Below are 20,291 nucleotides of genomic sequence, written 5' to 3'. Positions count from 1 at the left end.
GCCTTATGCTTCATGTCACACAGGAGGTCTGTGACAGGGAACTGAGCCTGAGTCTCCTGAGTCACAACCTAACGCCTTATCCACTGGGTTCGCGTCCAAATGGACTTGAATGATTGGTTACAAATGTACTTTGAACCCACCTGAAGTCAATGCAAAATTGCACTCTGGGATTTCCTTTTGGTTGCCCAAGGCAACAGTGTTCACAAACCGTGTTGCCCTAAGGCACAGAGGGGGGGCTCCCTCAGTGTATTAATTTGTACAGAAAGAAGAGATCAGGGATCCAAACAGGATTCTGCTACTTTCCTGGAATGGACTCAGGCTAAAGACTAGAGGGTCCATAATATATGGAATCGCAGTCCTAATACAGGCATCTATTGTACAAAACAAATAGGAGTGAGCAGGCTTCCACAGAGCTCGCGCTCCAGTTTCATTTGGCTTTCTTTACCAGGGACCACACTCTGGGCCTGATTCACTTATGCCAATCGCTGAAATCAGTGGAGTTATACTGATCTAAAATGAGCATGCGTGGGAAGGGAGAATCATTGTCTGGAACTCTATGCAACATCCCAGAAATCGCGAGCAACTGAATAATATCCTGCGAGTTAATATATTCACAGGAGGAAGTTATTGACTGAGTGACTTCTTTGTCTGCAGAGATTGCTGTGGCCCAGTTGGACTGCTTGAGCCCCTCTGAGCAGATGGCAGTTAAATGTGCAGCTGTCACACGTTTACTCCAGAGCTGCTGCTGTACATCCTCCCGGAGTGGACAAACAAGAAGATGGAGGAGACACTCATGAGCCTGATCAATTCCCAGGTGTTTGAGTGTTTTGGAAAAGAAGCCAGGGCTACGCAGGCAGTAGGTTCCCGCCATTTACACACACATCTGGACCCCTGGATGATGCAAACCCTGGGGCCAGAGGAGTCTGAAGGTGAGCAGGGTTTTTAGTTTCCAGGGAACACTGGGGGTTCTGGGAACTCCTTTGTTCCTCTTTCTTTTGGCCATATCTCAGAAATGATGGGCTGATGTCACTTTCTTTTGTCCCTGTGTGCCTGAGCCAATGCCCGTTCAAGTCAATGAGAGTATTTCCTTCCATTTATTTTGTTGGAGTTTGGATCCAGCCCCGTGTACATAGTCACTGCCAGTGATGGCAGTTGAAATGGTGTCCCTGGCCTCTGTTTGTCAGAGGGTGGAGATGGATGGCAGGAGAGAGATCACTTGATCATTACCTGTTAGGTTCACTCCCTCTGGGGCACCTGGCATTGGCCACTGTCGGTAGACAGGATACTGGGTTAGATGGACCTTTGGTCTGACCCAGTATGGCTGTTCTTATATTCACCTAATATTTTGTATTCATAAGTGCTGGGGAAAGTACTCCCTGGGAGGCTTAGGAGAATTTTGCATGAGGCTCTACAGCCATCGTAATCACATTGGTTCTGCTTTATTATTATTTCTTTATACTGCTCCCTAGATGTGTAAAACATTTCTATAAACAAGTAAAAAATGACAGGTCCCTGCCCAGAAGAATGGCCAGTCTAAGTGGTTTCCAGTCAGATAAATCTGATGCAATAATGCGATAAAGGAATCATTGCTGCTTTCCAGATGTCAGGCCCGCTGCTCCTAGCTTCAGCCTGCAAGAGGAGCTGGGGATGTTGCAGCAGGATCAAGCAATGCGGTTCTGCACTCCCCTGCTGCGAGAAGGGGCCTATGAGCTGTGGCTGGGGGATCAGAAGAAGGCTCTGCACCTCAAATGTGCCACCTTCCTGGAGCACAATGCTCACAAATGCAGAAGCTGTGGTGGAAGTGATTTCATTTCCTTCCAACGCTATGCCCTGGACACCGAGATGAGCAATATAGACTCTTTGCTGGGACAGGGCAGTAAGACCGAGGGCACGGTCTTTCTGGTGCTTTCTGAAGAAACTAGGAAGAGGCTTCAGACAAGCTTAGCATAAGGTAAACTGAAGTTCTTATTGAAACCCAGACAGTGGAGCTCCAGAGGAAATAGCATAGGGGCACTGACAACGCATTGCAGGGTGTTCATATTTTAGGGTTGTGCATTTCTGGAGGCTGTAGTTCACACTAGTGCATGGGATATCCTGTAAGAGGATGAAGATGATACCTGCAGTCTCTGGAGCATAACATGGCAGTGTGTTGAATGATTGCCCCAGTGTCTTGAAAACTCCTGTCCCTTACATCCTGCAATGTGCTGCTTCTCTATCTGATATTTCCAGTTTTGGAAACTCTGCAAATGTGTTTCCTATTTCTGTCAAATAAATGACAAACTGGGAAGACTAGTGATACATTAGCCAGCCTGAAATCTGCATTGCAACCCAGATGGCCAATACAAAACTAGGTCACCTGACTGGCAGACTGTGTCAGGCTTATCTGATGCCATGTCTGGTTTCTAATATATCAAATATCGAGATGCTTCTTGTATCCAGGTCAGAGCATTCTTGGATGCAGTTCCAGTGCTGAACATTACATAAGGGGATAGAGGAACCACAGACAGATTCCTAACTTACCAAACACACAGATCTAAAATAAAGTTCCAGCTTATGTGTTTGCAGTAGGCAAACCCGGTCACTAGTGCAACTCCAGTTTCTGTTTGCAGGAAGATAACGATGCCTGTGTAAAGCATTTCAGATTCAGAAGTTTTGTCTCATCTGTTTCAGATGCAGCAGAGAGGACCGATGCCCCTCTGGGGCAGGAACTCGCCATAGAAACTCCCATGGCCTCATGTGAAGGTAAAACTTCTTTGGCTGTCCAGCTGGGAACGTAGTTAGAATGAGGGCGGCTTTGAAAGGGGGACATAGAGAGAGAGAGAGGAGCCTGTCTGTTGTTATGGCTGTGAGAGTACTTACCTGGCTATCATTACCCCAGTATCTGAGTGCCTCGTGATTTTCAATTGTAGTTATCCTCACAGCAGATGGGGGACTAAAGCAGAGAGTCTAAGTGACTTGCACAAGGTGTGACGCTCTCCTTGGATCCCCAGAATCTTAAGCCACTGTGTTACCCCTCTGCCTCAGCAAGAGAGTGGTTTGCTGGAGCACAAACTGTGTGTCAGCTCCTTGCCACACCAGTCTGTCCGTCTCACCAGCAAACTCCTTGAGACTCTGCTAGTCTAAACCTTGCCTTGCAGGTGAACCCAGTTCCCAACTTTTCCAGAGACAGCTGTCCATAATGTCCAGTCCCTCTCGCTGGACACTCACAGCAATTTTACAGACTTAATTGTTGATATATAATTTAAACAAAGGCATCACGTCATATCCACCTCTGGGGTGGAACCTGTCAGCTGTTTAACAGCGCACAGGAACACAACACAACAGTTTAGCTGAGGAAGTGAAGGATACCCGATCCTAAACCACAAAGTAAATTTTGGAAGCTAGAACAGATTCATTTAACCCTTTTTTTTTTTTAACTTCCTTTTCAGATAATTTACAGTGCAGGGCAAAATCAGCCATGAATAAACAGGTGTTGCCAGACGATCATCTCCTGTATGATAGGGGGGATCTTTGATCACCTGGGTTCTTAAAGAGCATGTTAATTCCTTGGGAACGGGTTGCTCACGGGACTGGGACTGGAAATGGGATAACAGAACTTTTCAGTTCCAAGCCATTAGTTCAGATCTGGCTCAGCTAGGATCTAATCCAAAACCCATCAAAATTAATGGGCAGACTCCTATTGACTTCAGTGAATTTAGGATCAGGCCCTTGGTCAGTGATAAAAAGTTATTGCTGTTTTTTGCAAAGATATTGCACAATTATTAGACAGGGTTCAGAGAAGGGTGACAGGAATGATTAAGGGCCTGGCAAAACTCTCATATGAAGTGAGATTGAACAGACGGGGATCAAGAGGGGACATCATAAAAGCATATCAAGTAATCGATGGTCTAGAGAAGGCAGATTGGGAGTTTCTGTTCTTCCTTCTCATTGCACAAGAACAAGGGGACATTCAACGAAAAAAAAAAAAACGTTTTCACCCAATGCGTAACTGGAACTCATAGCTATAGGAAGTCACAGAGGCCAAGAGTTTAGCAAGATTCATAAAGGGCGCGGACATTTATATGAGTAGCAAGAGCATCCGGAGTTATAACAGTTAATGCTAACAAACTTAGGAAGGGGATAAACCTCATGCTTTAGCCAATCTCTGTCTATGAGAGACCAGGATGAGAACTAGTGGGGGGAGCAGATTATCCCACATCTGCCTGCTGTGGGGTTCTGACACCTTCTGGAGACATATAACCTGCTGGCTGCTATTGCAGACCTGATACTGGACATGGTTTGATCCAGTCTGGAAATGCCTATGTTGCAGTTCTTGATTGCTGTTCGGGAGCCTGTGTACAGTGGATTTTTGATAGTGGTATAAATGCTTTATACTGGATTTTCTATCTAGTTAGGTCTGGCCCCCACCACTATAGTATCTGGGCACCTTATTAACCTCACAGCAGCCTGTGAGGTACAGCATTATTATTATCCCCATTTTACAGATGGGGAAATGGAGGCACTTGCCCAAGGTCACACAGGCAGTCAGTGGCAGAGCAGGGAATTGAACCTGGTTCTCCTGAATCCTAGTCCCATGTCTTAACTGCAAGCCGATCCTTCCTCAGTTGGTGGGTGATGCCAGACAACTTGGGGATTTTTATGTCAATTTAAAGGAAATGAAAATTTTTTTTCAGTTAAATTTTGAGTGTTTAATATTTTCTGCAGTAGGGGCGCCCCCAACGCCCGTGTGGATACTGGGGACTGGGCCCTGATGGGATCATCCCCAGGGGATCCTTTAGCGATATTCAACTTGGGCTACAGCGGGCTTGCCCTCTCTTCTCTCTCACCATAGAGTTGAACAGGAGTTCCTGGACAGAGTGGACAAGATGATTAAGTGCCATAAACGTGGCAAAGAGGAAACCACAAACCTGGCACCCTGTGAATGTGGAGAGAGAGTGGAGTGGGTGGTCTCTGCCCTAGCCCGACATTGCCTGATGGTGAAAGACAGAACCAGGGCTTTTTATTATCTGCTGGAGTCTGCAGCTGCTTCCTTAAATTTATCCAACAATTATATGGTGAGTTGGCCTCCATATGTTCCTGCATCTCTAGCTGACCTAACCCTAAAGCTGGTGCTGGATAAGTTTCCTCTGGCTAATAAGTGGGGGGAGGAGGGGTCAGAGTTGTGTGCTCTGGGCAGGCGATGGCCCAGCCTCTCACTGTATCTCTCTGTGTTTGCTTGAGGCATATGTGTATTTGAAGAAAGCAAGTGGCCTACAGGAATTGTCAGCGTTGGCAGTGTTCCCTTGTCTGAAGAGACCTAAACTGAAGATCAACCAGTTTGAGGAAGCCGCTTTCTGTAGCCTCAGGGGAGAGGTCAGAAGCCAGGTAGATGCTGGAGGATGTCCAAAGATGACCCATCCATCTCACCATTGCCACCTTAAAAAGATTGGAGCAAAATCAGGAGCCCACTTGCTTTGGCCGTCTAACTGCCGGGACGGCTGCGTTTTGCTAGTAAAGTGCGCAATCTGAGCGCTCTGTTGAATCCTGGCTGCCCTGGAGGAGCAAGTAGCAGCAGCAGCAACCCAAGGAATACACAGGATCCCCCCCGTATCTGCTCCTGGCTTTGGGTTTGCAAACTCCCCTTTCAGCTGCAGACCCCACCATCTCCTTTTGGAGGCCGACCTTGCCACAGTGGCATCTCCAAATCTTCCTCCCTCCTGATTTGATTACTGCAATGTTTGTGAGGCACTCAGATATTAGCAGGGACCACAGTAGAACCTAGACATCAGATACACAGTACCCCATTATTCCCTTGTTGTGCACCTGCAGTTCAGTTTGATTGCAGGACCCCACCTCAACCCTGTTTTATCCTAAAATGCGGAAAATGCCATTCAGCCTCCCTGACCTCATCAGACTCTTTCCCCTAGGTGCAATTATGCAGTGGCGTTGTTGCAGCGGTTGCCTTACTAGTCACTCCCCATGCAGGTCTGCTTCAACATGGGCCAAATCGCACTGGCCAAGAAACTGATCAAGAGGACCCTCTGCTTACTGCACGAGGGATTTCCCCGTACCTGGCTCGGCGCCTTCTTCCAGTCGTTCCTCGAAGAATCCAAACACTCTGCGTATCACTCAGCAGCGTCAGGCCCAACACACAGAGTAAGAGGCGGAATCTCAATCAGATGATTGTGGGTCTTAGCCCTGGTCCCCAGAGGCTATTTGCAAACGTCACCATGGAAACTGAACACAATAGGCGTGATTGGCACACTGTGTTCAAGAGGGTTTCTAATGGGCCCCTTTGCTTGATCTCTCATTATTTAATTAGCAGTTACCGTATATGTTTGACTTGCTGTGACCGCTAACATCTAACAACGTCTTTCCAGTAGGAAGGCATTAGCTGTCCTGCAGCAGCAAATCCACTGCCTCTCCTTGCTCTGGCAGCTCTACAGTCTGGACTCTACCGCCAACAGGAAGTACTCCCAGCTGGCAGCCCTGATGGAAATAAATTTGGCAGATGCGTCTGAGAACAAGATGCAGCTGTGTGTGTGCCCTTTGCTAATAGTCCTGGTATAGATGGCAAAGGTCTAGCTACTTCATCTCTCCAGGCGCATATCCTCCACTCATCAGCATGGCACCAGAAGTAATAATCCCTGAGAAGGGGGAAGTACCCAGAAGGCTTCTAAAATTAGGACATTTTATGTTCTGGGGTAATGTCTCTGGGCACAGGCAGTATTTCTGAGTGAACGCAGCGTGGGGTTGATTGTGAACAGAAAGGCTTTGCGTCTTCATATTGCAAAGTATAAATGAGCTGGCAATTAAAAAGAAAAAGCTTTTTGCAAGAGAAGTTACCATTAGTCCAGCCTTGAGAGCAAGGGCCAAAGTCATAAGTCAAATATGTCGCTACATTTTTAATTAGCAAAGTCTCTGTGGCAGTCAGAGAACCATTGAGTGTCAGCATGATGTTTAAAACACTGCCCCGTGTTAGCCTGCTCCAGACCTCCACTGAGCTGGTGCTGCTTCCAGCTCAGTGCTGTTGTCTCTAGGTAGGGAAATTTTCCTCCACCTAAACATACCATCTACAATGAGACACCATGTTCTATCTGGCCAAGATCCCCAGGTCTGCTCCCAAACTAGGGTCTTCTCCTGCTTGGCCTGCTGCATGGCTTTTCCTTCAACAGCCTTGTATTTTCTTTATACCGGTTGGTGAATTTCAGCAGGGTGCATTTTCGTATCTTCTTTTCAATGCCTTAGATCATTTTGACATATATGGATTTTTCACGGTTCTCCCAAAGTATGGGCTATAAAGACGAGTGGCTAAAATATGAGATGATGGCTATCCAGAGAAGTTCCCAATGCAACTTCACGTTCACCAGGGAGAGGTTGCTAATGACAGTTCAATTAGCTCAGGCACTGGCCTATAGCAAGCTCTGCTTGGGTCATCTGACCCGATCCATCCAGTTGGGTGAATCCATTCTAACCGTTTGCTGGGAGGGAGAGTTTATATACATAAACCCACACACCATATATACAGACATATGTATTCTTTCTTCAACAGGCTTTCAAGCTCATACAATGTGTGTGCGGCTCCGGAAAACCAGCCTCCAGTGCCTGGTTCTTTCGGTTCTCTTCAAATCGGTGTTCCTGAAGAACAAGTATTATCATCATTTCATTTTGCTGTATTAACTTGCTAGAGTTGGGGTATTTATGTTGCGTTGGTCAAGATGATTTATAAAGAGAGATGGAAGAATGAGTGTAGATGGGAAAATGGGGCGACGTAAGAAAGACAGGATAGAGATGGAAGAAGGGTCCTCGAGATGGTGCGAGTTATGGATGTAGATGGAGTGGGGAGGTGTGGATTGATTTTAACCCAGCAAGGATCAACAGTATGATACAGCGCGCTGGAAAGGCCTCTCTTTAATCAGAGCTGGTGCCAACTCCTGCTAGCATTTTAGGGTCAGAGCTCCCTTAGGACTTTCCCTTTGCACAACAGGGTCTCAAAGGATTGTTTATAATGGCTCTCTTAGAGCTTGTAGGTCTTATTTTGTAGGTACGCCCAATGCATCAGAGTCTTAGAGTGGCCGTGGGAACTCGCTACTCAAGAGGAGAGCGTCATTGTCTTGGCATGTTTCTATGCAGCCTGTTTAGACCTGCTGCTTTGTGATGCTTAAGTGCTACCTGTAGTTTAAGAAGAAGGGTGGCCACACGCTGCTATCCTCTGCCAGGATTCCTGCAGTTTTCATCATGGGAAGAGGCATTTAATGAAGCTCCTACACTGGCTGGGAGGGTTGTGTTACCAGCAGTATCCATTATGGTCATTAGTAGTATTTGTTGCTATAGAACCTAGGAGCTCCACGCATGGACCAGGACCACATTGCGCAAGGCGCTGTACCAACACAGAACAAAGACAGTTTCTGTCCCAAAGAGCTTACGCTCTAAATGTAAAAGGGAGACATCGTTGTCATGAAGCAGAGCATCGGGAATGTTGAGGTGGTCTGTTCTTGCACGCCTAGGCTCAGATGTTTCAAGGGGACGCCGAGATGGCCAGAAAAGAGCACAACTCGGAAAGGCATCTACTAGCCTCTTATGCAGCTATGCCTTTCTCAGACCCTCTCAGTTTCTCTTCTGGTAGGACCTTAGTGTGTGAAGAGGGGAGTTATTGCTCTTCCTACCATGAGTTTTTTATATTGAGAGTTTTAATGTAAGGAAAGAAAATACCCGATGGCCTACAGAGGCCATTTTTCTTTCTTTTGGACAGTTTTGAAAGCTGACTTTGGGCTGCTGATCAGGCACTAGATGGTACCAATCTGTATGCTACTGACATATTTAGAGGAAGCACACAGAGCAGTGCTGGCTTTGTCCAATGGGATGGGCTTGTCTGGTTTCCACCTCTACACTACAAGCTGGGGTTGGTGGTTTTGAATCTACCCTAGGTCTGGCTTTTGCCAGGGAACCTACCAGATACCTTATTAATGGGCAAAACATCAAAAGGGAAAACATGTTTTTATAGGACCTACTTGATCAAAAAACAAACTTCATTTTCTAAAGCCATGGCCTTAGCATTGAGTAGACCACTATGGAGTGCAGGGGTTTATTCTCCGGGAGCACCACCTGGTAAGGAGTCCTTCTCTAGGAGGAAAGGTAACTGTTGTCTTCATGTTAACTCATTTCTGATGCCTTCTGGTGGTACCAGGGACATGGTGCTTCACTAAAAACGCCAGATTCAATCAGCATCCAGCCATGATTTAAACTGACGACCCAAGGTCCTTATCACCAAACACGCACCCACGTGAACCGCCGTTGTGAGGTCTCGTCTGTTCCGACACTGTCCTGTTAAGGTGCCGTTGAGTGGAATGGCTTCTCTGATGCCCATTTCTTTTGCAGGGTTTGATTACAGGCCCATTGACGAGTGCCTGCAGTTCATAAACCAATACAAAGCCAGCTGCATCCTTAAGTCTCAGAGCAACATTTGCTGAGTCTATTTTCCTCTTTGGCAATCTGGTAATACAGGGGTCTCATCAGATACTTCTCTGTGTTGGCGCTTTAGCTCTTGCGTTCTTTTGTGTGCTGCGGGGGAAAGAACCATGATCCTGTAGCTATGGAATTGGGTGCAGAGAATTCACCCCCTGCTGCAGAATCTGTATTTTTTTTAAAAAATAAAGCCAACATTTTCCAACTTGGGGACCTAAATTCCGGCATTTGGATAGAAGTGGCTTGATTTTCGTAGCGTTGAGCATCTGCAGCTCCCATTGACTTTAATGGAAGCTACAGGCGCTCATCCGCTCTGAAAATGAAATGGCCCTTTCATGTAACTGCCTAGGGCACGTATGGAATTAGGGCGACATTCACCCCTGTGCAGAGGCCAGCACAAAACCTTGTCGCCATTTAAGTCCCTCTTAAACCCTCAGCATAGGGGAGTCTCTTTTCTCATTTGTCCCATTGTAATGAGCGGCTCTGCAAAGCCACCCACGGCGCCTTCCAAGCTGCTGTAAGAATAAAAGAGGGGTTGTTGAGTGCAGTACTAAAGCAGCCTTGGCCGGCGGTGACTAGAAGAGGTTGATGGCTTCCTTCCTGTTTGGAGGTTCGGCAGATTCCAGCAGTGGGATCTGTTCGAGGACAGTTTCACAAAGGCCCAACGGCTGGTGAGCAGAACGAACGCATCTCTTTTTGACACTCACGGCTTTTTTAGATTCCTGGAATGCCAGGGACTGTTGCTACGGAGAGTCATGGAAGACACGCCCGAGACGGTCCGGGAGACTCGCAGCTCAATGCTCGGGGTGATTTTTCTTTTGTGTCAATTCCAGTGCTTATGTAAGGGAAGGACCGGTAACAACCAGGCCTGGTCTGAGCAGGTATTGTGCACGCATAGCTCTTCCCGTTTGGATCTGTTACACACTGTTCTCTTCCAGTCCTGGTGTCCATTATACTCGGACCCCACGTGGCTCTGCCAATGCACACAGCACCCTCTGCTAGTCCAGCCCACGTGCCCATATAATTCTGCCAATGAACCTTATTAGCCTTTTGCAAAAATTCCCCATGGCTGCTCACATGGAATCAGCTCCACAAGGATCAGCTACACAGGGAGCCCTATTGTAGACAGGCTGCTGCCAGCATTTTAAGCACCACATCACCACTCCCCTACTCAGAGCAGGTCTATTCTCCTCTCTTTAGTATTTTGGGGAATTCCTTTCTCGCTGCTCGACGAGTCCGGTCTACCACACGAGGGTTTACAGCCTGAAAGCCTCTGTTAACCTCCTGGGAGATGAAGATAAGAGCCAGGTCCCTTTGTCGAAGGGTCTCAAACTTTCGGCCACTTCCCAGACCAGGCTGGAGGAAACATCTCTCAGTGTGAGCCTTGACCGTGTCCAGAACAAGGTAAGCTGTGACTCTTCCCTTTGAACGCCAGGGGAGCTGAGCTCTGGGGCACCCATAGAAACAAAGTGGGCAATGGTAGTTGCAGTGCAATGGGCATCGAGTGACAACTTGTTGTAACTTTCATTCTGAACGTAACAATAACACGATTAACAACACCCCTGGGTGCAGTTGGGTCCCAAACTACCGTGTTTACTAGTGCACACAAACGTGCAAAGCCTAGCTACATACACCGTCCTGCTCTGACTGGTTTTCTGGTGGCTTCTAAAACATAAAACATGATGAGCACCGCTAGAGGGCTCACAAACTATTTAAAGGGAGTCTACCATACACTGTATAACTTGCGGAGGGAATTGTCAGGGTCTGCAGTGGAACTGATGCGGGTACACAGAGATCCCACTGGGGAAGACTTTGTTGCAGGTTCACTATTTTGCCTCCCACATAACTTTCTCCCTATGATACAGCCCCTGTTAAACTGCAGGTTTAGTGACTTAGGCTAGGTCTACACTACCCGCCTGAATCGGCGGGTAGAAATTGATCTCTCAGGGATAGAATTATTGCGTCTCGTTGGGACGCGACAATCGATCCCCGAATCGACGCGCTTACTCCACCAGCGGAGGTAGGAGTAAGCGCCGTCGACGGGGAGCCGCGGAGGTCGATTTTGCTGCCGTCCTCAGAGCGGGGTAAGTCAGCTCCCATACGTCAAATTCAGCTACGCTATTCGCGTAGCTGAATTTGCGTATCTTAAATCGACCCCCCCCCCATAGTGAAGACCTGCCCTTAAGAAATGCAGAGATTCTGCATTAAGGGGACAAGGTCTGGGTTTCATCTACTTCTTTATTTCCCCCTGCCCTTTATGGCACCTGTGCATCCAAAAAGACTGACAAGAATTCCCATTACAACCCTTTTACTGCTGCTCAAACTTGGTCAGCAGGGGCCACTGTGAAACATGAGTTTCAACTTCCATTCTCATGACCTTCTGACCTGATGTTCTTAGCCCCTATGCTTCAGAGCTCTGGCTCTCCCACTGTATAGGGCACAGATGTCATGACAGAACTAGGAGTAGGAGGACAAATAATGTGCACTTTGCTTTCTGCTCTTCGGTAACTCAGGCGAACACCTTAAGCTGGAAATTTTCTCCTTCTCCTGTCTTGCCCTCTAGTGCATCGGCTCAGCCTCCGCTATTGTTATGAACCATGCTGAGAAGATTTCCTGTTTTGTGCACTGAATCAGGCTCCAGAAGAGTCAAAGAGCTGAAGGACAGCAAAGATCAGGATGAAGAGGGCACACGAGAATACATGAAATCTGCCACATCGAGGCTGAAATCCAAACCCATGCTGAAGGAATTGACCTTTGTTCATCTCCAGCCGGGGCAAGCTCCTGCGTCCCCCCATGCGCTGCCCGCTGGTGAGCCTATGGAATACCTCAGCACTGCACCCGGAATCTTGCCCTCAACATCCAGAAAACCCCAGGGTGACGGTGACAAAGCCTGAGGGGGCAGGAGAGACTGTCGGAGCTGGGACATTGCTGGGTAGGGTGGAGGGTTTGCTGGAATCTGGAGCATGTACATTGAAAACCTGCCTCGTCGTGGCTCAGAGGCCAGCTGAGAATTTGAGGAGGGACACTAGAAAAATGGGGGAAAAGTGACATAAAGGGGTTCTTTTCTTTTAGTCTGTGTAGTTCAGTGGTGTTTGTGCGACCCCGGAATGATTGGGGATAACTCTGTACTCAAGGGGTCTGATGACACTGCAGTCAAACACCCGGGACTGGCTCGTGTTAACTGACTCGGGCTTGCAGGGCTCTGGCTGCGAGGCTATCAAATTGCAATGCGGCTATTCGGGCTAGAGCCCAGGCTCTGAGGGGTCTCAGAACCAGCTGCAGGTGTTTCACTGTAGTGTAGACATACCCTAGGATAACCTGGGAGCGGGGCAAGGTTCTGTGACAGACCTACTGAGACCCCACTTCCAGCAGCTATATCTCCCAATAGGGGTATTGAAAACTGGCACCTGAACCCTTGGGCAGTGAATAACAACAGTCCTGCTATGGAATCTGTTCCACTGTTCTTCCCGGAACTCATTCCTCCTGCTAATGCACTGGGAATTGCTGCAAATAATCTTCCCCAACATAATCCTTCTCCTGCAGGGACTAGCCACCATCGTATCAATCGCATAGATTTTAATGGAAGCTGCGACAGTTTGAAATGTGTATAGTTTATAATAAAGTTATTTAAGACATATTTATAACGCGCCATAGAAGTGAATACAGAGTGACTCACACCCACCCACTGTTAACTCTGCATTACAATACAGTTTTACTTTGCACAATCATATGCTCTTCGGTGAGGCACCAGTTTAGCAAAGCACTTGAAGTCTCACGGAAGTCAGGACTTAACGTTAAGCGCGTGCTTCAGTGCTTTGCTGAACAGGGGCCGAACGCAGGGAGGTGATTGAAAGGTAGCCACTGTGGTGTTAACTGAACTGTTAGAGAAGTTGTAAGACTGAAGAGGAAATGTAGCATGTTCCCATATTTCACGGCACTTCCCTACTGGGACACCATGGCTGCTCTTATCAGTGGGAGCCAGTTTCCTGATGGGGGTGTTTATAGCTGCCTATCACTAAAAATAGAGCCACTAGAGAAAGTGAATGCACCCCACCCTTCCACTGCATTTATTTCCCAGTGGCTGAATCCTGTTACTGGGCTATCCTAGCAGTGTAGCTGTTTTTTCCAGGGAGGTTTTTTGAATCTCTGTCCCAGTCCTTTGGATCCATCCCCTCCTTCGTTCCTCCTTTTCACCTGCTTTGCGCTCGTACCCCCATGGCCCCGTGTTACAGTGCAATTCCTCTGGTTGTGGGACTCCCTGCAGCACCTGTCATCCGAGTTCCCTTTTTGAGAGGTTCCTGCTGGGCAATGCAGGTCAACTCTCCCCACCAAGAAGCGAGTGTGTTACCACCGGAGCATTCCCTGCACCTGCCTGGCCATGGGACAAGGAACAGGAAAGTAGACACAGGCCTATCATCGAGTAGTTCAGAGCGCTATTGTACCAATAGGCCACCAGGTAAATAAGCCTCATGCCACAGTTTTTATGTAAGATGATGCACTGTGGTAATACCCGGAGGAGCTAGTGACAACCAGTGAAGGATGTATTTTCCTTTCAATTCCAGATGCATTCAATTGTCAGCGACTGTAATTTCTGTGATAGCAGTTCAGGAGAAGAGCTATGAGGGGGACACTAGATTTCATGGGATCTGAGTTCAGTTAGGGCCGGTTTGTTTCTCTTTAGTCCCAGACCGTGGAGGTGAGTCTCCAAAGATGATGGTTGCATACTCCACGGTGCCTGAGGAGAACAGGACAGCTGAGGGCTCAGCAGAACGTTTGGCACCTTTTGGTTTTGGTGGAGGATCCACGTTGGCATACGTGACATCGTCTGGCTTTGGCTTGGGTTGGAGCCTTAGCATGGCATATATTATACCGTTCTTCAACTCCCCATCTGGGGTGGCATCTCTGGGGTGTCCTTCATCCTTCTGGAAAGCCACAAATAATAGGAGAATAAATTGAATATCATCCTTTTAAACATTTCCATTTTCTGAATATTAAGTCTCACTTTACCACTGCTAAAAATCTCCTCTCTAGAGGGTGAAACTGCAGGGGGGATGAGGGGGACATGGGAAAAGAAATACATTTCTCTGGGGTGCTCAGAGAACACCACCCTATATGAACCCTATTGTAAGGACTGAGGAATTGGACTGAGGCACTTCCCATATTGGCTTGTTCAGGATCTCTGAGTTTAGACCTTTGAGCCCATGCTGATCAGATTGCAGATTCAGGGACATTAAACTTCATGCAGCTTGTGGTCATGGTAATATTTGTATTACAGGCAGACAAACAGAAATACAAGAATCCTGATTCCCATCCTCCTGCTCTAAACACTAGACAATCCTGCTTCCATCTGCTTCAAATAGCTATATGGAGGAGATGGAACAAAGTGCTAGAAATACCAGACCTTCAACCTACCTGCTCTGCTGCTAGTCTGCAGTTAGGGTGTTCACCAAAATTCAGCCCGTTCCCTACTGTGAAAGACAGAATCTCAATTTAATGTAAAAACTGTAACTAACCCTTTGTATTTTTACATACAACTAAAAGTGGGTCATGGGGTGAAGGATCTAGCAACTCTCTCTCTCTCTCCCCCCCCCCCCGCACCCATTTCCATTCAGCATGACCCTCAACACTGTTGATCCAGGCCAGTGGGGACAAACCCAAACTGCATGAAAACTGGACCAGTGATAGAGATGTACCTCTTTTTCTCCCTTTGGTGAAAATAGTAGCCATGATAGCAATCAGTACACTGCCAGCCAGGAAGGAGCCCAGTGCCAGGACAACATAAAGAATTCTGCAAGGAAATGCACAATATCTCCATTAATATTCTTGGCATCAAAGGTGACCTGGTTAATTTGGGAGGGGACTCTGTGGGTTGGAAACTGGATTAAGGCTCCAAGATCTAAATTCAGCATTCAAAAATCACACTGGCTGCTTGTACCTTGATGCAATTCCACTGACGTCAATGGGGCTATGCTGATTGATGCCTCTGGGGGTTCTGGCCCTGCTGTATTTTCCCAGGGTTGCTTCATGCAAGGGATAAACTCAGGAACTTAAATTATTTTCTAGCACTTGCTGGCAGTGCTACTAGAATTCAAAGGATGCTGTACCCCCTCATTAGGATGCTGTACCCCCTCCACGGGCTGTCTTTCATCAGGGTAATTATCAGGGTCTTCTTTGATCAGGCCTGGTAATGGCTCTCATTTGACATGTGATATTGTTTGGTCTTAGGCTGTGTTCTTAATGCAAGAGACAGAGAAGGCACAGCACAGCTGGGCTCTGGGCTCATCCCCTAAGTATTCCTATGGAGTGGAAAGAACAGACAGATCACTAAGGGCCTGCTCCAGCTCCTAGTCCAGCCAGTGGGTGTCTTTCCACTGCCTTGAGGGGGTTAGATCAACCCTGTAAGAGACTCGGAGGATGGGGTGTGTGTGTGTCTTTTACAACCCCACCCTTTTAATCTGCAGCAGATCCAGAAAATCCCCTCGGGGGACCCTAAAGTCAGCCCTGAAGACTTTTGTTTGTTTGATGTTCATACCTCTGCTCCTTGTTGCTGGCCACAGTTGGGTGGGCGGTTTCCCCCTCGTTAGTGGGAGGCGAAGTAGCCTCATTAATTGTATCATAATACACACTTTTTCCTGAAAATAAACACAAGAGTGAGTGACCCTCCCCTGCATGGCCCTGGCCTGCTTGACATTCTGGAAGTGATGGGAAATTATGACGAGGCATTAGAGCCTTCTCGTACAAATCGTGAGTGATCGCTTGTTGGTTAACAGTGAGAATGTGACAATAGGGTGTGATGCAGGAGCCCTTTACCACCCAGAGGAGTCCTAGCCATGAGGCTTATTGGAGTGTAGTCCAATAATCCCTCACGGAAGTCCTGTGCGTTCTATCCAGGTTGTTATGTGGTGCCTCTCACCGTAGTATCTGAGCAAAAAAAGTTTAGTGTCGATACCACCAGAAAGTGAGTAGCAGCTATGGAACTAGAACTCACATCTTCTGATTCCCAGGCCCCCACATCATCCATTGGGCTGCATTTTTTCACTGGAGACATTTACAGCTAGTATGGCGCACGCCTTGGAAAATCTACTAGAAGGAACAACCCTGCAATGGCCAGAGGGATAGTCTAGACAACCATTGGGTTTCCAGGCACCCAACCTTGCCAATTGCTGATTGTCTCCAGTGAGATGGACCTGGTAGGTCTGGGGTCTATGGCAGATAAAAGGGAAAGCATGGCGACTGCCGGAGAATACGTGTGAGCAGGGACCGATAAGCCACATATGGGAAAAGGTCCCCTTGGATAAGGATCCAAGTGCTCAGTTTATGATCTGACCCTCTTCGGGGTTATTGGGATGGAATTGTCTCGGGGACAGGCTATCCCTTGTGAGGCTCCATTTTCAGTCTAGTCAGGAAGACCACAGGAATAGCTTCTCCCAATTTATTTCCTGTATTTCTGCGTCCTATACTGGCTCAGAGTAGGAAGGGTGGAGAGGCATGAAAATGGGTATCGAACATAAGAGCGGACATACTGGATCAGACCAAAGGTCCATCTAGCCCAGTGTCCTGTCTTCTGGCAGTGGCCAATGCCAGGTGTCCCAGAGGGAATGAACAGAACAGGTAATCCTCAAGTGATCAAAGAAAAGTTTAATATTTGTGAACTATAACAAAGGGATGAGTTCAGTCAGAGATTTGGGCAACATTCAGATCAGTTCTGGGGCCATTTCTTTTGCTGGTGTAAATTGGTGTAGGTCCATAACAACTAATGATTCCCCTCTGATTTACGTGGGCAGAGGATCTGGGTGAGTTTGTTTATAATACTAGTAAATATCAAAAGTCTCAAAAGGTAAATTCAGAAGTTGTCTCTGGGTCTCCTGCAATTTCCCTGCTCTGAGGAGCCCATCTGAGCTCTGCCCTGTTACCACATCCACCAGGGGATGAAAATTTGCTGACTTTTAAGGGAAGGCCACTTTTCTTTGAGAAACTCACCGAAAACATTCAGTATGATCCTCTTCAGTAGCACGGTACTTCCCTGGAGATGGGTCTCACAATGATACTCCCCCGAGTCACGTAGCTGGAGCGCCTCCAGCGTCACTATAATCACTCTGTTCCACCGGTCAAGCTTTATCCTGGTCCTTTCTTGCATATTAAGAATCTGATCAAACTTAACGCTGATGACAGGTTGACATCTGGTTGCGGTTACCATTTTGCACCAGGTAAATTTATTAGGTCTTCTGCTGTCGTCCATCATAAAATAGGAACAATTTAGTGAGATGGAATCTCCTTTTTTGGCAGATAGCCTCATGGGAGCTGGAGAGAGAGACCGGTGACTGGTTATTGTGAGAAAGGGAAGGAAAGAGACAATTTCCACAGGTGTATAAATGCCCCCCTGCATCTAAATGGGAAGACAAAGGATCAGACTAAACCCCAGCCCAAAAGGAGCTTGTAAAAGACATGGAAATAATCTCTTCCACCCCAAGGAAAATATTTCCTAGGATTGGCTGTGCACAATTACAACTGGAAAACTGCACATCAATCACCACGGGGCAGCCCTGAACCAGCCTGAGCATCTGCTAATGCTGCCACCACTCTGAAAATGCACCTTCACCACTGGCCCCTCTGCTCCTGGCAGTCTTAGCATCCGAGGAGCTGAGGACTGAGTGAGACCTGAAGTGGGGATTCCTCTCTCCTCCTTAGAATGGGGGACCACCTAGGACAGGGCTGAGGTAGTTTGGCTGGGGTAGCACGGGGAAACTTGCCCTGCAACTGGCCACACTGGGCCTCCCCTGTGTGTAAGGATAAGGGTCCAGAGGTGTCATTGCAGCACCTTTCACCAGCAGTGACAACAAACAACACTCAACCAGGACAGGGAGGGTGTGAATGAAGAAGCCCAGTCTTGTTATTGTGCATCCCAACTGGTAACCAGGACTTCAAATTGGGAGTGGGGTTTCTCCATCCCATGGGGTTTCTATCCCAGCTGGTCAAAGATTTTCTGTCTAAAAGGTTCAATTTTTGATGCAAAATGGCTTTTTGATTAAATAGGACATTTGGGGGAAATGTTAATTTTCATTTAAAAAAAAAAGAGTTTTAATTGAACAATCGAAAACTGAATTTTTTTGAGTTTTCAACCCAGACCTTTTGGTTTTCATTGTTTTGACAAAAAGACTAAAAATGATTGTTTGGGGTTTTTTGGTTAAAATTCTTTGGGGATGGGGGTGAGGTGGGCTGGGGTGGGAGGGGGAGAAATACGTTCCTAACCAGCCCTTCTTTTTACATAGGTATGTGATAAGTGTACATCTAAATACCTACATATATGTGTATGATACACATGGTGTTTCTATGTCTAGATATGTAATTGAAGGTTATTATTTTAACCATCTCTCTCTATAACATATACCGGGGAATTGACATCTATAGACCCTGTGTTTTCTTTGGAATAGGAATGGAGCATTAGTCTAATTTGGAATATCCTGGTTTGAGCTGATTTGTGTCCCAACTAGGTCATGACAGGTCTTTAGCTCACCGTCGTAAGAAACAGTCAATTGAATCTTTTTCAATAGGATAATTGTCTGATGATCGTAAACCCCACAGAAGTATGTTCCTGAATCCTCTATCTGGAGCTCCGTCATGGACACAGAAATCCAGCCTGTTCCCGAGTTTGTTAGATTGACCCTTCTCTTTGGTGCAATATTTAGGTATTTCTCTCCCTTTTCTTGGATGCTCAGGAAGAGTCTGCTGTTGCATTCCTGGTCTGGCAGCGTCTTGCACCAGAATTTCTCTAGTGAATACTTGTCATTATCGTAGTAACACGTTGTACTGAAAGAGCTTCCCTGTACAGCTGTCACCAATTCCAGCTCCTCTCTGGCCAGGCATGGCCCTGCCAAGGAAAGAAAAACATTGGTGAGAATGACCTGCCCATCAATGCTGCAACTTCAGGCTGCTGTGGCTGGTTCTCCAAGCTCCCATCTCTGTGTAAAGGAGCTTCTGTGGTGAGACTCGATCCATTGCCACTGCCTCCTTCCCATTCAACTTCCCATGTTCTTCCCCACTGTGAAGCTTATGTCCCCCGATCTTCATTGCAGGTTAGCATGTGAACAACTAATCAGGAGCTAGGCTGGCTCTGTCTGGTAAACTGGCACTGGTCTGATCATCTAATCCTTGAATCACCTTGCAGGGTTGTTCCCTACAGAACATTCTGTGTTACTTTCTCCAGACTCATGGCACCCAGTTCCTAGGTTGGTTTGGAGACAGGAATCCCCTCTAGCATGAGAAAAGTCTGTTTCCAAAAATTGGGGTTGGTTAAACCCTCTCTGACATCCACTCTATGGCTTTTCATTCCACTATAACATATGCAATGACTGGGGGAAAATATGGAGCCCTAGCAAGCCAAGCATTTCTCACCATTGCAAATAGCTGGGTGCCCAATTTCCGTGCCTGCTCGCAGCCCACCAAAATGATAAGTGCAAAAGCAAACAAGCGCAGTGTGCTACGAGTGCAAGAGCAAACGGAATGTTCTGTGTCTACAGGAGGGGAGGGCCGATCTCTCGGTTCCTTACCTGTTAGTGCCAGCAATAGCAGCCGGGCTGAGAAGCGACCCATCCTGTAATGGGAAGTGGTTTAGATCTTGGAGAGGTGGAATGCACCATTGAGTCTTCTTTGTTGCTGTCAAGATGGGTCGGCAGTGAACTCCCTTTGTCACTGTTTGTGTCGTCATGCTCCAGAGTGACAGTATCGTTTGTAATTGTTGGAAAGATGCTTCTACCACAGTCCTAATCTGAGCCTTCACACAGGAAGCCTGCATTTTGGCTATCAGCTGCTTCTCATTTTAGCACATGTTTAGATATCTGCTTTTGGAA

At 47.2% G+C, this 20,291-nt stretch overlaps 2 protein-coding genes across 2 annotated transcripts in view; one reads left to right on the top strand and one right to left on the bottom strand.

Moving 5' to 3' along the window:
• LOC117876540 (adenylate cyclase type 10-like) overlaps window positions 1-12,990 on the top strand; it is a 32,284-nt gene extending 19,294 nt beyond the window's left edge. Inside the window, 18 exon segments of the mRNA XM_034768800.1 lie at window positions 655-717; window positions 720-929; window positions 1,601-1,961; window positions 2,651-2,742; window positions 3,429-3,492; window positions 4,832-5,054; window positions 5,221-5,352; window positions 5,965-6,104; window positions 6,106-6,135; window positions 6,360-6,519; window positions 7,228-7,438; window positions 7,532-7,628; window positions 8,024-8,137; window positions 9,353-9,441; window positions 9,444-9,474; window positions 10,055-10,250; window positions 10,645-10,855; window positions 12,079-12,990. Coding sequence (XP_034624691.1) covers window positions 655-717; window positions 720-929; window positions 1,601-1,961; window positions 2,651-2,742; window positions 3,429-3,492; window positions 4,832-5,054; window positions 5,221-5,352; window positions 5,965-6,104; window positions 6,106-6,135; window positions 6,360-6,519; window positions 7,228-7,438; window positions 7,532-7,628; window positions 8,024-8,137; window positions 9,353-9,441; window positions 9,444-9,474; window positions 10,055-10,250; window positions 10,645-10,855; window positions 12,079-12,338 — 2,684 coding nt within the window. The 3' untranslated portion in view covers window positions 12,339-12,990.
• Window positions 12,991-13,080: 90 nt separating this feature from the next.
• On the bottom strand, window positions 13,081-20,146 carry LOC117875854. The gene is made up of 7 exons (XM_034767360.1): window positions 19,992-20,146; window positions 18,959-19,312; window positions 17,421-17,745; window positions 15,977-16,069; window positions 15,138-15,232; window positions 14,857-14,912; window positions 13,081-14,366 (listed from the first exon to the last, which is right to left on the bottom strand). The coding sequence occupies exons 1-7, from the start codon at window positions 20,032-20,034 to the stop codon at window positions 14,097-14,099; spliced, it is 1,236 nt and encodes a 411-aa protein (XP_034623251.1). The 5' UTR covers window positions 20,035-20,146; the 3' UTR covers window positions 13,081-14,096.
• Between the last annotated feature and the right edge of the window lie 145 nt (window positions 20,147-20,291).

Source organism: Trachemys scripta, chromosome 4 (genome assembly GCF_013100865.1).
Source record: "Trachemys scripta elegans isolate TJP31775 chromosome 4, CAS_Tse_1.0, whole genome shotgun sequence".
Lineage (NCBI taxonomy): Eukaryota > Metazoa > Chordata > Testudines > Emydidae > Trachemys > Trachemys scripta.
This window is presented reverse-complemented; position numbering and strand designations above follow the sequence as displayed.